At 39.8% G+C, this 17,711-nt stretch overlaps 1 protein-coding gene across 1 annotated transcript in view; it reads right to left on the bottom strand.

Annotated features, from left to right (window-relative positions):
* Nucleotides 1–3,670: 3,670 nt before the first annotated feature.
* Nucleotides 3,671–17,711, bottom strand: part of Agl (amylo-alpha-1, 6-glucosidase, 4-alpha-glucanotransferase) — a 58,364-nt gene continuing 44,323 nt past the window's right edge. The window contains exons 27-34 of the mRNA XM_005077116.4: nt 17,271–17,382; nt 13,291–13,426; nt 11,454–11,566; nt 10,555–10,766; nt 8,928–9,025; nt 5,146–5,233; nt 4,906–5,039; nt 3,671–3,806 (exon numbers count right to left, since the gene is read on the bottom strand). Of these exons, the coding sequence (XP_005077173.1) occupies nt 3,689–3,806; nt 4,906–5,039; nt 5,146–5,233; nt 8,928–9,025; nt 10,555–10,766; nt 11,454–11,566; nt 13,291–13,426; nt 17,271–17,382 (1,011 nt within the window). The 3' untranslated portion in view covers nt 3,671–3,688. The remainder of the gene's footprint in view (nt 3,807–4,905; nt 5,040–5,145; nt 5,234–8,927; nt 9,026–10,554; nt 10,767–11,453; nt 11,567–13,290; nt 13,427–17,270; nt 17,383–17,711) is intronic.

Genomic DNA, 17,711 nt, shown 5'->3' with positions numbered 1-17,711 from the left:
AGGCCATCCTGGGCTCATTGTTTGAGGCCTTGTCCCAAAACAACAAAAGGACAGTTCCCTACTTTCAAAGTATGCTAACTGCCATAAATGGCTTAACCTGAACATTTGCAGAATTAAGTGCCATGTTCACTGGTGAACTTCTTCCACAGACAGGACTTACTTTTTCTGATTGAAGCACACTTAGCATGGGATCTAACTCCTGGCTAAATTCTGTAGTGCCAACTCTGAGCTTTGTGCTACCTCTCAGCTATATGTTTCTTGTGGCCTCTGACTTCCATCATCTTTGATATGATAGTTCTATTTGCAAAGTTTTCCCAGTGGTGTAAACAGACTCCATCGGAATGGGACCTAATGCTTCCCACAATCAGGGGCAGGTAATAACTGCCAAGGCTGGACTCAACACACAGTGGGAGGAAGTCTGAAGGCAAGCCACAGCTGGACCCCTGAGCACACATCCATACTACAACCTGAAGACTCTCTGAAAGAGTATTTCTGCTTTGAAGATCAGGGACTGGATTTTGTCCCAATAATTTTATTAGTTGTGTGACTTAGGGTAGTATTCTCATTTAGAAAGAATGGGTAATACCTGTGATATAAATGGCCAGCCACATAGTAGGAACTTTATATATGTTTGTAGAATCTTAATTTATTTTCTTCCTTTTTTTTTTTTTTTTTTTTTTTTTTGGTACAGGGTTTCTTTCTAGCTTTGGAGGCTGTCCTGGAACTCACTCTGTAGATTAGGCTGGCCTTGAACTCACAGAGGCAGGTGAATCTTAATTTCTTTTTCTGATCAACTGGCTTAACATTAAGACAAACCAAAACTGATCACAGAAATCTTTAGCATAAACTCTAGGAAGTTAAGGAGCAAAAGAGCATAGACGGTCTAGTCCTTAGGTTACGAGATTAATGTAAATGTTAGTGCTTATCAAACGTATTTACAGTATACATATAACTTTATTAAAATGCTAGTAATTTCAGGATCTGGAATAACACTTCAGAAAAACAAATAGCTACAAGAATGGAACACGGTTCTGAAAACAAAGAGTAGGGGACTGGTGAGAGAAGGTGTGGGAAAAGGTTTTAGTTCAGTGGTAGACCACAAGGCCTGGGGTCAGTCACTACGCTGCGGAGGGAGTACGATACGACAGAGGTTGGCAGTAAATGGACAAGAGCAGTTAAACAACAGAGGTAGGGAGGTGACTCCAACAAGCACCTGATGCAGCTGTAGCAGATGTTGCTTCGGGACCCACACAGGCCCAAGAGGAAACAGAAGTGACGGAATACAGAGACAGTAAACTTAGAAGGCATAGATGGGATCACGAGACCTGATTAAAGAAAATGAAAAAGCTTTCTAAGTTAGACACCCACCCCACCCAAATTAATGAAACCAAATATATTAAAAAACAAAAACAAAAACCATTGGCTCTAACGGCAACACTTCAGTATTCCCTTATCATCTGGGCTTGACAGAAATAGAAAATAATGGCAAAAATCAACTATGTTGATTCTCTGAATGAACTATGCTGGTGCACGGAGGGTTTCAGTAAGTAAATGCAGCAAGTTTGGCTGACCCATTTAGGACCATTTGGGGATTATAGAGTCTTAGGTTAGCATCTTTAATCTAAAAACACACGATCTGTAGTTTAGGAAAATGAAGCAACAGTAAGCAAGGCAAAACCAGGATGGATCAGCTTTGGTTATTAGATACTAACTAGTCCATGTGTTTACATTGCTCACTAATATAATTGAAAGTGAAAAATGTCTTTGGGTTTTTCAAAACGTAAGTGTTCATATCACATCCATTCCCTACTGTATTTGTGAGTTGGTAAAATGTCGACAAACATCACCATATTCAAGATCCATCAAAGGAATACAGCTGCTAACAGACTTAGGGACATGTCTAAAGCTTAGTTCACTCCTAATCTTGGCATGGTTACTTTAAATAATCTCTGAACGCCCTAAATCTCCCTCTTCTCTGCTTCTGTCACAGGCTGAATATCTCCATGCATCCACATCTCTGAGTATCACTCACCAATGATGGAAAAGGAATTGGTAAATGATGAAAGCAAAGGGAGTCTTCAGAAAAGACTTTTATTTTGACACACAGACATATAAACGTTTGCTCACTAGACAAAGCAGCTTAAGACACAGTAGTAATGATTACCACAGGTGACAACACTCATCAAAACAACAGGCTTCATGTCTCCTCAGTCATCTCTGAGAACTCGCTAAGATGTCACAGCATACTGGATAAACTGGTAGTTTACTTTCATTTAGTAGAGAAAGATTGATTTGGATAAGTGAAAAGCCAAGGCACAGAGCATTTGTGAAATGTAAAATGAAGATAACACTTTATGTAGCATCCCGCAGGAATGAAGTGTTCTTCTACCTAAGTGCTCTCCAGTCAAGCAGCAATTATCCTTTCACAGTTTAAAAGCATCACTTTCATTCCTGTGGCGGGGATACCGTAGAAGACACCTTCTGAGACTTTCAAGGCCATGCAAAACACAGTACTGTTCTTTCATTAATAACCCTCAATAGGAGCACTGTACCCTAAACACTTTCTGAGGTGGGTTGTGAGCCTATTGTAGATAACCTAGTATGGCTATATTTTAAATCCTTCCTCTTTCTCTTCCCTCCCTCCCTCCCTCTCTTCCTCCCCTCCATACTTCCCTGCCTCCTTTCTTGGTGGTTTTGGGGATAGAACTCAGGGCTTTAACACATATTAGGCAAGCACTCTGCCACCAAGCTTCATCTGTAGGCTTCCTTCCCCCTGTAAAATTCTCGTAAATATGCCCAGTAATTTCCATGGACATTAGTCATGACTAAGTTTACAGAATTGTTTTATGACCTAATGCTCTGTTTCATATATCCAAATAAATCATGTTAAGTGTAATTGGCATCCATTGTATTAAAAACATAACTTATCCGTGAAAATTAAGCACATTTTGAAGCTCTGTGCTCCATCCATGATTCACATGTAGGTGAATACTTCTATTATTCTATATTCAGAGAGCACTTAGAAATGAGCTTAAGAATGCTGTAACAAACGATAGGCCACCAGTGGCGCACAGTCTGTGGGGTACCCAATACACAGCAGGCTTTAGGGCACCTCTCCATTGTCCACCTCCACACCTGTGCACGCTCAAGACGAAGCATGCTTTCCTTTCTTCTGAAGAGTTCTTTCTGAACACAACAGTAGTAACCTTCTACGGGAAATGATCACTTTTCTTTGGTTCAAATCAAACGAATGTAAAAAAAAAAAAAAGGCAGGGGATGTAGCTCATTTGGTAGAGTGCTCGTCTAACATAGCGTAAGGCCCTGGGTGTCGTCCCTAGTATGGCCCACACTGGGTGTGGTGGCACACATGATACTCTTTAAGAAAAATAGTCAAAAAAAAAAAAAAGGAAAGAAAAATACTAATTTTTTTGTTTGGGTTTGGTTTTGTTTAAGACAGGGATTCTCTGTGTAGCCCTGGCTGTCCTGTAGCTTGCTCTGTAGACCAGGCTGGCCTCAAATTCACAGAGATTTGCCTGCCTCTACCTCTTAAGTGCTGGGATTAAAGGTGTGAGCCACCACTGCCTGGTTATGAATGAGATTTTTAAAATTAGTTAAGCTTATATTTCATTATGACCTTGTATTCAATGATACCAAGTGTTCACACACTTACTAAATATCTATGAGCCATTTATAAATCATAGATAGTTTCAAGAACAGCAGCCATTGACCAAGCTTGTGTTTCACAGCTGAAAGGGCAATACTGGCCATTCTCATTGGTAAGTTCCGGAAGTCCTTTCCATGGGGATCTGAGAAAAAATGAAAGCATTTTATGAGGTATAATTTAATGCATATGAGTGATATAGGCAAGTCCTGATGATTTTTGCCTTTTACTATAGAATCAATCATTCTTTCATTTGTTATAAAATAAAACAGTATTCTAAAGTATATATACAAATAATTTAGATATGCATTATCCTTTGATATATTTTGTGATTTAATACTAGCAAATGCAAATGAATCTTTCATTGTTATTTTTTATGTTGGTTTTTTTTTTTGAGCTGGGTTTTCCTGTGTAGCCCTGGTTGGCTTGGAACTACGAGTAAAGAGAGAAGAGGGCTGTACAGAAGTTAAATAACTAGTGACGGATCTCAGTATCACTACACAGACTGCTGGGGCATCATCTCATGATGTACAGAAGTTACGTAACTAGTGACGGATCTCAGCGTCACTACACAGACTGCTGGGGCATCATCTCATGATGTACAGAAGTTACATAACTAGTAATGGATCTCAGTATCACTACACAGACTGCTGGGGCATCATCTCATGATGTACAGAAGTTACGTAACTAGTGACGGATCTCAGCGTCACTACACAGACTGCTGGGGCATTTCAGGTAAGGAGGCAGAGGCAGTGCAGGCCACTTATGCATTTAGTCTAAGCAATCAGAAGGAGTACCATTTAGGCATGATCTAGATGTTGAGAAATGAAGGTAGATTTTGAGTTTGTACCATCTTAGAGAAATACACAGCACTGACAGTTTAATTAATAAGAAATACCACTTGAAATAACAGTCAAGAGACCAACTGATATTTAAGGAAATGAAAACTATGATTTGATAACTAAATCACCTCAAAAAGCCCAACCTGAATATTTCAATTATTTTTATGTATCCTAATCAAATCCAATTTATCAGCTATCTTGAAAATTAAAGACTATTCTACAAATACAGATAATAAACTATAAGATCCTCAAATTAAAACCAAAGTACTTAAGGGAGGTAAAAATTACACAGTGGAATTAAGGTACAGATGCACTCAGCAAGCAGAAATGGGTTCTGAGGAGGAAACCTTGTGTACCTGATCTATAACACACTGTCTGGCCATTAGTCATGTAGTAACTCACCTCTCGAGATGAACATAATGTCTGGAAAGGACATTCTTAACCAAAAATACAGTCTTTGCAGCAGTCTCTGGGCCCATCAATTTGGAAAAATACAACTTTGCACGAAGAAAATACCCAATAGGCCATAGCCACTCCTAAAATATGATTTCAAAATGGAGGGAAAAAAGAATTAGGAATATCTAGATGCATTTCAAAACCTACTTAAACTGAAAATTCTGAAAAGAGAAATGAAATTCTTACAGGTCCTTGGTGGTAATTGAAACCTCTAGCGAGATTGTAGTTGTCATTGTCTAAGGCATTGTCATAAACTCCACAGTAAACCATATCACTGCAAAATGATTGGGGTTTGAGGTCAGTAAAAGGTCAGCATCATAGAGGAGGCATCAAAATTTCAACAGTAAAATACTCATTTTCTCTCCCAATCTGTAGAGCTCGCTCACTCAGCATCAGTGTATTACACATACAAAATCAGTATACAACGAGTGCAGAGGACTGTATAATGTGTTCAGGAAACATTAACAAGAAGGCAAGTATAGTATGTTTCCTTTCGTATTTACAGCTCAGATGTTAATTTATATATAGGTGTAGGTCATGACACTAGAGGAGGAAGTACAAAGGAAAGGGACAGGAAGATTGAGAGCCACTCTCATGAGGGTTATGAGGCGGGAGGAAGAATGACAGGTGGTCAGGGAAATTCGAGAGCAGGCTTCACAGAAATATGTACGGAAAATGCCATAATTACACCTACGACTTTGTATGCTAATTTAAAAAATAATAAAAATATTGAGGCATCTTGTCTTCAGGGAGCTAGTCTATAGCTTAACCATTTCACTAGATTTTTAACCCATGTAACACTGGGAGGTGGTGGTGCACGCCTTTAATCCCAGCACTTGGGAGGCAGACGCAGGCGGATCTCTGTGAGATTGAGACCAGCCTGTTTTATAGACTATGTTTCCAGGACAGTCAAGGCTACACAAAGAAACCCTGTCTCAAAAACCTAGAAAAAGTACATAACAATTAAAACGTCCATACAGTTATTTGAATCAATAAATATTAAGGATGGGTTTTATTGATTATAGAGCAGAAAGCCACTTATTTATGCAAATTATTTATCTTGTGGTGCCTATTGATCAAACCTTGGCCTTTATCTGTGATAGGCAGACATCCCATGATTGGCTACATCCTTAGTCCATGTAAGGTTCTATTCTAAACTTCTCTATGAAGCTATTTTAAAACTAAAATTAGCATATTGTCAGATCATAACAAATATACATACTGCCATAATAGATAGAATTTATAACATAGTTATACAGTGGACAGTGTTACAAATATTATCAATAGATGAGTTATACATATTAAGATTTAATTAAATTATAACTTCTAAAATACTGTTTAGTGATACAAAATGGCTACACATGTTTTTACCATAACTTTTAGTTCCTATTAGCAGGTTTTCTGTTTGTTTTTCAGGAGCAGGAATTTGAAACAGGGTCTCACTGTGTGGCAATGGTGACTTGGAACTCTCTCAATAGAACAAGCCAGCTTTGAACTCAGAGAGATCTTCCTGTGTGTGTACACCCAACCAGTGTTTAATCTGCTCTGAATATGTAAGCATACAGAAAATGACAAATATTTGCATATATAATTTTGCATATAAAAATGATATCAATCCAAGCATGATGGTGTGTCTAATTCTGGAACTTGGGAGATTGAGGCAGGAGATCAGTAGTTGAATGTTGGCTTCAGTGATATAAGATTCTGTCTCAAAAATCAAAATAGAGCCGGGCATGGTGGCACAAGCCTTTAATTCCAGTACTTGGAGGCAGAGGCAAGTGTATCTCTGTGAGTTTGAGGCCAGTCTGATCTGCAAAGTGAGTTCTAGAACAGCCAGGGCTATCACACAGAGAAACCCTATCTCAGAAAACTGAAAACAAACAAACAAACAAACAAAACTAAAAGACAAAAAACAAAACCAAAAAACAATGTAATCAGCATATAAAAAGGCAGGCATAGTGGTACATGACTTTAATCCAGAACTCAGGATGCAGAGACAGGCAGATTTCTGAGTCCAGGCCAGCCTAGACTCCGTAGTGGAAATCAGTACATAGTAAAGTAGAAACTGGATCAGCTAAGTGCTCTGGTTGCTCTTCCAGAGGATGAGGGTTCAATTCCCAGCATCCACATGTCTCCCAACTATCTGCAACTCCAGTTTTAAGGTATCTAATGTCCTCTTCTGGCCTCTGTGGGTATTGCATGTGCACGCTTGTGTGTGTGTGTGTGTGTGTGTGTGTGTGTGTGTGTGTGTGTGAAATTGTAAACTGAAAACAAAGTTATTTACTGATTTAAGTAAAGAGTGGTATAGTTATATAGAAAGATTGCTGGTAAAGAACGCAATTAAGCTCTTTTACCATCACTACAAGCGACTAGATAATGACCAGTATTTAAAATAGCCCAGGCAGTTGCACATTATCAGCATGATGGAAGAACTATCAACTGTCTTTGAGGGCCTGGAGAGATAGCTCAGCAGTTAAGAGTGCCTGCTGCTCTTGCATTAGACCTGGGTTCAATCCCAGCACTCTCGCGGTGGTTCACAGCTATGTGTTACTCCGGCTCCAGGGGATCCACTCTGACTTCCGGCCTCCAAGGGCACCAGACTTGCATGTGGCACGTAGGCACGTAGACATACATGAAGGCAAAATACTCACACATTACAGAGAGGATGGCCTTTACTTGTGGGTGTGTTGCTAGGAACTTGTCCAGGGTCTTGCATGCAGTAGGCATGTGTTCTGCCGCTACGTCCCCCCAACAGTTCTCCCGGCCCCAAGACAGGCTCTCTTGTAGCCAGGCAGGTCTCAAACTGGTTGGACAGTGGGAGATGATCATGAACTTCCGATTCTCCTGTGTCAACTTTCCAGGTGCTGGGTACAGGTATGTGCCATCTTGCTGGGCTCCAGAACTATTTTTTTAATTATTTAATTTTATTTTATGTACATAGGTGTCTTACCTGCATGTATATCTCTGTGAAGGCAGTGGGAACTGGAGTTACAGACAGGTGTGACTTGCCATGTGGGTGCTGGGAACTGAACTCAGGACCTCTGGAAGAGCAGTCAGTGTTCTTAACCACTGAGCCATCTCGCCATCCAAGAACTATTTTTAAAATCATTTATTTTTGTTGTCTTGGGAATTGAACTCGTGAAACTTTTTTGTGAGAATGATACCGGGGATTAAATCCAGGGCACCCTCCCACACACTACATTACCAGTGAGGTACATCCCTATGAAGTTGGGTTTTTGCTTTTTTTCTCTTTGTTTCTTCTTTTTAAATAAACTTGCTTTTGTTCCTTTTTAGACAAACTGAGGTAGCTGGAACTCATGTGGCCCAAGCTGGCCTGGGATAACCAGCAACTTTCCTTCTAAAGCCTCCAAGTGCTGGTGTCACTGTACTGAGCCACTGTCCTCAGGTTTGATTTTGTTGTTTTGTTTCTTGAGACAGGACCTGGAAAGTGGTCCAGGTTGACTTCGAACTTGTGATCACCCTGCTTCAGACTCCCCAGTACCAGGACTCAAATGTGAGGCACCACACCCGAGTCTTTTATACAAATTCTCCTAGAATTGTGACTATATGGACATAAACCATACAAAAATGAGTAGAAATGATTTGGCTAATAGATAGGAATGGAATGATGCTTGATTCTTGGATAAAGGGATTTAAAGTAACTTCTTTTTCTTTACATATTGTTGGTACTTTTTTAACATCTTCAATAATCATGTATTACTTTTACAGTCAGAAAAGAAAAAATTCATGACATTTGTTTTATATAGTCAAACTTGTAAGTTAATTCGTGAAGATAGGAGAAACCAGAGCATGTTTAGCACTCACACACAATCAAGTGGCAGATGATTTCAAGAGTTTGAATGCAGTTTTTGAGAAGTTATTTGTAAACAAGTATAGAATGGCTAATACTAATCTGTGTGAATTACATGCAATATCAACAGTTTTTTAATATTCATATTCCAACTCACTCTGGATCTAATGTCTTCATGCCAAGAGGACCAAGCAATTTTTTTTCTGCAATTTCCAGAGCTTTCCAAGCCTTTTCAGCAGTAAAGAGTTCAGGGGCCTAACACGCAAAGGGTAAAACAAGCAAAAAAAAAAAAACAACAAACATCAGTTCTTACCTATTCAACTACAAACATTGAAAAGAAAGAAAAAAAAGTAAGGATATGGTGTGGATCAGAATTTGAGAGTGGATACCAGACAAATCTAATCCTACAAGGCTGGACCCGAATTGCCTTTCCCAGTCGGAGAAGCCAGGAAAGCTCACAGAGTGACCATTCCCCCGGGATATGGCAAGAAGGAATACCAGAGCCAAAAGATAACTCTAGCTACCATAAAGGCAGAGCTCACCTTAACCCATCACTTTATTTCTAGACTCGCAGAAGCACCCTTTAAGAGTATTTGAACTGCCAGGCAGTGGTGGCACATGACTTTAATTGGGAGGCAGAGGCAGTGGATCTCTGTGAGCTTGAGGCCAGTCTGGTCTCCAGAGTGAGGTCCAGGACAGCCAGGGATATAGAGAGAAACATGTCTTGAAAAAACAAAAAACCAAGAGAAAAAACCAAAAGGTACTTGAACTTTCCCCCCTCTTCTTGGCCATAATGAATTAGAGGAACTTGTACTCCAACAGTGTAAGTACTTTCTTGTGATATGTGGGAGGGGAGAAAACCAGCATCCACTCTAACAGTGAAGTGAAGTGAAAAATGAACCAAACCAAGCTTGCATTTTCATTCCACTATAATTAGTAATATTCTGCATGGATAAACAGTTTTCCTAGTCCACTGCCCTTAAGGGTTTATTTTTAGACTGAGACTTCACAACAAAAGAGAGTCAAGAATTCTTAGCTAGGTAGCTGGAGAGATGATTCAGTAGTTAAGAGCAGTGGTTGCCCTTCTAGAGGACACAGGTTTGATTCCCAGCACCCACATGGTGACTCACAACAGTCTATAACGCCAGGTTCGGGGGATCTTGTGCCCTCTTTTGGCCCCTGGCGGTACTGCTTGTTCATGGTGCACAGATACACATGCAGGCAAAACACCCCCCACCAACAAAATAATAACGTTAAATAAATTATCATAATAATTCATAATAATAAGTAATAACATGTAATACCAAATGAATAAATAAATGAATAATTTAAAACATTCTTAGCCAAATAGAACGCATTAGAGGAAACCGCAAAGGAGACAGACATGACCGTTAGCTGCCTGTACAGAACTGTCTGATTGGTTTGCTGGGGAGCTGTCTGTGGCACCAGCTTGTGAATACAAATGCCCGCAGCCTTCAGGAGGAAAGGGTGAGGGCTGAGGCTAACTGCAGCCTCTGGTCTGCCTAAGCAGCCGGAGCCATTCAGCCCAGTGTACCGTACAGGTTCCAAGCACTGCAGAAACACTGGTTAACATTTTGTTCTCATCACCCATTGCTTTCTATTTTTGACACTAAATGTTACAGACCAGAGGTGATATGCACACATAATTCCTGAAACTATGTAACTTTTCATGGTTAAGTGGAGCTTAAAGTCAAACAGGAAAGAATATCCTTTAGTAAAGGGATCATAACATTTTTGAAATTTGAAAGCAACACATCCCTTACCACGACCATTGCTATGGGAAAATTAGGCCTGAGCTGATAGTCACACCAAGGACTAGACGCTCCATAGCTGTCCTTGTAGATGCCACGCTTGTGAACCAGATTCGGATGCTTCTCGTTAGGATCTGAAGGGTCTTCGGAAACATGGAACAGCTTTTCAAAGTTGTTCTGTAGTTTTCTGTCCCACTCATCATATGAGACTGCCACAACCTTTCCTGAAAAGCAATAAGACACGGCAGTTGTAGACCTCCAGAACATCCAAATATCTGCTATCCCCAAGACTCACATGTATCTTACTAACGGAATAAATTATCTATGCTTTGGGAAATGTGGATATTTCCATCCAGAGTAGCCCTATTTCTCAAAGCATAGATAATTTATCTTGTAAGGAAGATACATACTAGTTTTGGGGACAGCAGATATATATGCTATAAACTCAAAGACCAGCACCTCTCCTAAAAAGAATGTAAAATGACTCAGGAGTAACTTCATATTCATTAAACGATGAACAACATTTCACATACATTGAGTTAAAAATACAATTAACTTTACCTACTTTTTTTTTTACTTTTTAGAGAGTATAAAGTCATATGGGTAGCCCAAACATTATTTCTGTTGCATAGAAACTGTCCCGGGAAGAGATGCAAAGATCTCCAGACTGTTCACGGAACATAGCCTGCTCGTGAAGTGAGGGAAAAGAAAGGCATAACGAGGCTAACACTTCGCTGCCTCCTTCTCTCCGTTCAGGTGTGTGGGGATGACTTAGTAGCCGGCTTTGGCATCATTCCCATACTGGTAAATTAATGACTTTTCTTTCTTCTTAAAATTTTGGGTCTTCAATCCAGTGATGGAAACAAAGGCTAAAAACTTGTGTAGGTTCCTCGTGAAACAGATCGGCTTACCATCCCTTTTCACTCTGACTTCATGGTAAGGGAAAATATTTTTCTTGGATAATTCTAGCAACCACCGGACAGCAGATTTACACATGCCCACGATTTCCACAGCAGACCCGTCTCTAAAAGTAAAAAGATTTATTTTCTATGTTAAACTTATTTAGTCATTATTTAAAAGGACATTCAATAAGTAATTTTGGATTGGGGATGTAGCTCAGTGGTAGAATGTTTGTCTAGCATTAAGGAAGTCACTGGGGTAACACAGAACAGAACCAAACCAAACCACCACCATCATCAATAAATGCTGGTGAATATTATAACCAATGCATCATATAAGCAATTATCTGTCCCCACATCTTTACTTTATAAGTAATATATATTATATCATATAAGAAATCTCTTCCCTTGCTATTTTGGCATTGCTTATGTTCCTAACATTAAAAAAAGACATTTGTATTTTTACTTTGTGTGTATACATGTGTCTGTCTCTATGGGTATGTGCCACATGTGTGGGTGCCCACAGAGTCCATGAGAGTGCTCGATCTCCCAGCACTGGTGTTGTATCTGGTTGTAAGCCGCCTGCCGTGAGTGCTAGGAAATGAACTTTCGTAACCGCAGCGAGCTCTCTTCATGGCTCAGTCATCTCCCTAGCCCCTCCTAGCATATCTATTTATTATCTCTGAGACAAGGTCTTCCTATTTAGTTTAACTGATCTGTTTGAAGATACAAATCTTTAATATGATAACAGCTTCTGGGATAAAGAGATGGTTCATCGATTAAAAGCAAATATTGCTTTTTGGGGGTTATCGTGGTTCAGTTCCTACCACCCACAGTGGGCAGCTCACAAGTGCCTGTACCTCCAATGCCCTCTTCTGGCTTCTAAGAGAATCTACACACATATAAGGTGTGTAGATTCATTTTTTTTTAAGTAGAAAATAGTTTCTGAGCTTCACTCAGAATCAAGAACTTCTGAAGCCATAAATGAAAACCCCTTAAATAACAAAATTACAGACAAAAGTTTCAGAAAATAAAAACTTTTTTTTTCTGAGACAGGATTTCTCTTTTGATTTTTTTTGAGACAGGGTTTTTCTATGTAGCTTTGGCTGTCCTGGAAATCATTCTGTAGACCAGGCTGGCCTCAAACTCAGAGATCTGCCACACGAATGCTGGGATTAAAAGAATGAACCAACACTACCCAGAGAAGAAACATTTTTAAAAGATCAATTCCCATTAGTTATTTTCCATACTTGTAAATATAGGCGTAACAAAATCTTTACATTGTACGAAGTTCAGATTACGAAATGTCTTAATGTCAACTGGGATGGTGGGATGGCTCAGCGAGCAGAGGCCCTTGCTTTTCTGATGACCGGAGAACCACATGGTGGAATGAGAGAACTGAGTCCCACATGTTGTCCTCTGACCTCCATACATGTGTTGTGGCATGTACACAACCCCCTCCACACACACACACACACACACACACACACACACTCCACAGACAACTGTAATTTTTTTTGATTTTAAAGAAAATGTCTTAACCATTGGGATAATGAATTATAAAATGTTTGGGATTCTTGTAGGGGTGCAAAAATTGTAAGATCTCCTGGATGAGAACAGACCACTTTCCTGGATGACTTAGACCCAGAGGGCTGCTAATCTGTATAACGGGGAAAGGAAGGGATGAGTAGAGGAGGAAAGGGAAGAGAGGGAAGAGGGATGACAGAGCTGGAGTGATTCAACATGAGATCATGGGAAGTAGAACAGAAGACTGCATGAGTAAGTATGTTTGAGAAAGTATGGTGAATTACAGAGCATCATCGCGGAAGTATTGTGAAATGAACTCTACCTTGGGGTGGCTGGAATTCCCCTGTTTCTAGCTCGGTCACTTTCTCCCATTTTATCCATCCATGTGCCACAGTTGAAGCGATTTCCTCCATAGACAAATCCCGTCTCTTCATCAACCCCTGCAGTTATATTGAAACCTAAAAAAGCAAAGTAAAACACTTACAAAGCAGTCATGGCGGCACAGCTTTGGAAGCCCAGTACTCAGGAGGCAGAGGCAGGTGTCCTGGAACGTGGTCAGGACTCGTGGTGACCAGTGCCTTGGGGAACTATTGAGAGAGGCTCCAGGAGAAAAGGCAGAGGGCCTTTTACCTCAGGTGCATTTTATTCCCTGGAGGGTTCTTGGATGTGATTTCGTGCCTCCCATGACAAACATTTACATCAATTTAAAAGACATGCTTATTCGTGTTGGATGTCAGATCATAGCTATAGAACCCAATCTGGTCAGTGTACCCTGAATCTGGATATGGTCTTCTGCGTTGCTTTTGTGCTTTCCCAGAAACAATCTATAGTATGTGCCAGACAATTGTGTTTAAATGGGTCTGTCCTGAGAAAGTTCCGGAAAAGGCTGCTCTGTCGATATTTAGTATGTGCTCACTGACATTTATTTACACGTTTTTCTGATCTCAAACAACCTTCCTTGGATCATTGCTTTCTTTGTTACATTGTGTATAAAAGTCCATTAAAACTGAAGTAAGGCTGTCTACATTATCAGACTGCAGTCTGCCTCATTCTTTCAGGTTCTAAGATCCCAGGTCCAGCAGATAAGATCTGAACAGGTCGACGGAAGTCGACACAGGAAGATCACACATGAGTTTAAAGCTGGCTTATACAGTGAGCATGAACCTGGGTAAGCCTATGTAGTGGAACTCTGTAAACAAAAAACAAAAAAAAAAAAAAAGGGAGAAAGTCATGAAGTTTTATAATATTAAATACACATACATTTCATTTCTCTTTCAAAAACATGCGTGTACACAGACCTGCATATCATGATATCCATTATGAAAGCTCTGCTTACATTAGCAAAATCAAAGGTCACCATTTAGAGGAATGATTTAACGTGTACACTAGGAAATGCTCTGTCCTTTAAATTAGCAAACAATATATATGGAATAGACAGATGAGTTCCGAACACAAATGGTTTACTAAAGAGTTACGAAAGGCTACATATAAAAAACCCTTTTAAAGCTGGGTGGAGTGGCGCACACCTTTAATCTCAGCACCCTGGAGGCAGAGGCAGACAGATTTCTGTGAATTTGAGGCCAGCCTGATCTACATATGGAGTTCCAGGACAGGCAGGGCTATACAGAGAACCCTGTCTCAAAAAAAAAAAAAATCAATCAAAACCTAAAACAAACCAAACAAATGAAAAAACCAAAACAAAATAAGAAAATATAGTACAGTATTACTATATTTCCTTTCAACGCCAGATTCAAAGGAAAAAATTATTTTGTTTACTTAAAGTTAAAATGTTATACAGCAAGAACAATAAAACCCTAAAATGTCTTAGAGATAGCATAAAAGTGTTCTTTGGATATTAAACCTATTTCCATTGACTTGTCTTAGTGGAGGATAAAAATGTATCAGTGATTCTTACTAATTAACTTAGGTAAATATTTGTGTACTACTACTATATGTAATAAATCATGAGTTTGAGGTTATCCTGGTCTACATAGCAAGTTCTAGGCTTCATAGTAAGATCCTGACCTTGATGAGTGAACAAGAGACCAGTCCAAAAAAAAAAAGTGACATACTTAACATTCAATTTATATAGTATCTTCAAAGCCAGGTGTATGGCCCAGACTTTTAATCCCAGCACTGAGGAGGCTGAGGCAGACGATCACTGTGAGTTCGAGGCTAGTCTGGTCTACCTGTGACTCCCAGGACACACAGAGCTACATAGAGAGACCAGTCCCAAAACAAACTAACAATGAGTTCATATAAATATGTCCAAAATAATGACAGTGCAGGGAGGCAAAGATTAGTAGTGAGACCCAGATGGAGCTGGAGTGGGTGGTGGGATACCAAACAATGTTTGTGGTGATGAACTAGGTCTACATCTTTATATGGTAGTAGTTTCCTGAACCTGCACCGCCCACCCCATGAGTTAATGTGGGACTGGTGGAAATGAATGAGGGCTAGCTAGCAGCTTCATACTACATTTTTTATTCTTATATTTTACCTCAGTTACATTAAGAAATCCTGGGGGAAGAATTTGCTGTTCCTTAAGTATCACTTTTATAACTTTTTATGAATCTGCAATTCTTTTTAAATTACAATGAAAAATTCGCACTAAAGTAAATATACACCAAAGTCATCAAAACTATTCTCAAAGTGAGTAGGAATGAGGGAAAAATGAGACAATTAGCCTTGTATTGGCTGGCCTTAGGATGAGGACTATGGTAAAATAAAAATGAGTTACAAGAGTATAACTACTTTAACTTGCTATACAAATAAAGTACTATAGAGGTGTTGGGACCAGCCTGGTCTACATAGCACAAACATGACTGACATCCTTCCTTTACCACCAAGCAGCTTTGGGAAGCCAACTTTCCAGTCCTCTCATTTCATAACATAACATAGTCTTTTACTTAAAAAAAAATTCTTTCAGGTGTTTGTATGTATAAAGCGTATGCATGTATATGTGTGCTCCCATATATGTGTTGGTGTACACACACGTGCAAGTGTGTGTAGGCCCAAGGTTGATGTCAAACTTTCCTTGCTCCTTTTTCTACCTTTGTTTTTTCATATTTATTTACTTGTTTATTTTATGAATATGAGTGCTTTGTTTTCATCCATACCAGAAGAGGGCACCAGATCTCATTATAGATGGTTGTGAGCCACCATGTGGTTGCTGGGAATTGAACTCAGGACCTCTGGAAGAGCAGCTGGTGCTCTTAACTGATGAGCAACTTCTCCAGCCGTTTCTACTACCTTTGTATAGTCAGGGTCTCTCGAACAGATGGGAGCTCCGTGGTAGGAAATGCTGGTCTCACTAGCTGCCTTACTTGTTCAGAGATACCATGCCTCTGCCTTTGGAGGCTGGAATTATCATTAAGCTCACCAGGCATTTATATAGGGTCTGGAGATCTGAACTCCAATTTTCTCACTTGTTCACTATGAACTTTAACTGCTGGGCCATCTCTCAAACCCAGTGCAATTCATTCTTAGGAGTTAAGTAGGAACAGCTTTGGTGAAGACATTATCACAGCGCCTGCCTGGCACATAACACTTAATTCATAGAATTATAATTTTTTTCTTCCTTCTTATGTTTGTTTATTTATTTATTTTGTTTTGTGACAGGGTTTCTTGGTAGTGACCTGGCTGATCTGGAACTCACTCTGTAGATCTACCTTCAAGTGCTGGGATCATAGACATTCGTCACTATGTAGCCTAGGCTAGTCTTGAACTTACGACAGTCCTGCCTCTACCTCTAGAGTGCTGGATTACAGGCATGTGTTACCAGACCTGGCAGAAAAAGTAATACTAACATTGTGATTATAAGTTAAATATCAGGGGCTAGAGAGATGGCCTAGCAGTTAAGAATACTTGCTGCTCTTGTGGAGGACCCAGATTCCAGATTCCATTCCCAGTGCTTACCTCCACAGGCACCAGGCATGTACATGGCCTACATATATATTTGCAGCTAAAATCTCTCTCTCTCTCTCTCACTCTCTCTCTCTCTCTCTCTCTCTCTCTCTCTCTCTCTCTCTCACTCACTCTCTCTCCCTTCCTCCCTCCCTCCCCCCTCTCTCTCTCTCACACACACACAACACAATAAATTATAAAGTCATTATCTTGAATTTGGCTGACAAAAGGTACAAACTTTCATCTTTTCTTTAGCAACACAAGCTTGGGGAGATCAGGAAGAGTGTTTGTCTTTCTCAGGCAAAGCTTCAGGTTTAACACTCAAGTATTTATAAACGAACTGCAAGGTCTGATTCGACAGCACTGGTAAGTCTTAGCCACTGGTTGATTACATACCCTCGTCCTTCATGTTCCGATCTATCTGTGGACCAGCATTCCTCTCTCGGAACTGAATGCCCTGCATGTGCCTCTGCATAGCTTCCTGTATTACTTCAAACAATGGCTGGTCCTGTTGGAGACAGCAAGGACGTTTCCTCTGTTAGGAATGGATTACACTCATATTTTCCCCTGAACCCCTCAACTCTGGTAATACATTTACTACTAGATATACACTTTCCCTTGAGGAGGAAGTAAGGAGTGGGGCAGGGCTGGGAAAAGCAGCAGCTCCTGGGCTCCCATGCGGTCTACACTTAACCAAGGATCAAGTTTTAAATCTCTGTGACTTCTCAGTGTCAACACTGAATAAAGATTGGTAATGAACTTTTCTTGATATTTAAGTTCTTAGGACTTGGATTCTTAATATTTTACCCTAAAAATAAAGTTACATTTCATTAAAAA

This window comes from Mesocricetus auratus, unplaced genomic scaffold (assembly GCF_017639785.1).
Source record: "Mesocricetus auratus isolate SY011 unplaced genomic scaffold, BCM_Maur_2.0 Super-Scaffold_100009, whole genome shotgun sequence".
Classification (NCBI taxonomy): Eukaryota; Metazoa; Chordata; class Mammalia; order Rodentia; family Cricetidae; genus Mesocricetus; species Mesocricetus auratus.
Note: the sequence above shows the minus strand (reverse complement) of the source record. Positions and strands in the feature narration are given on the sequence as shown.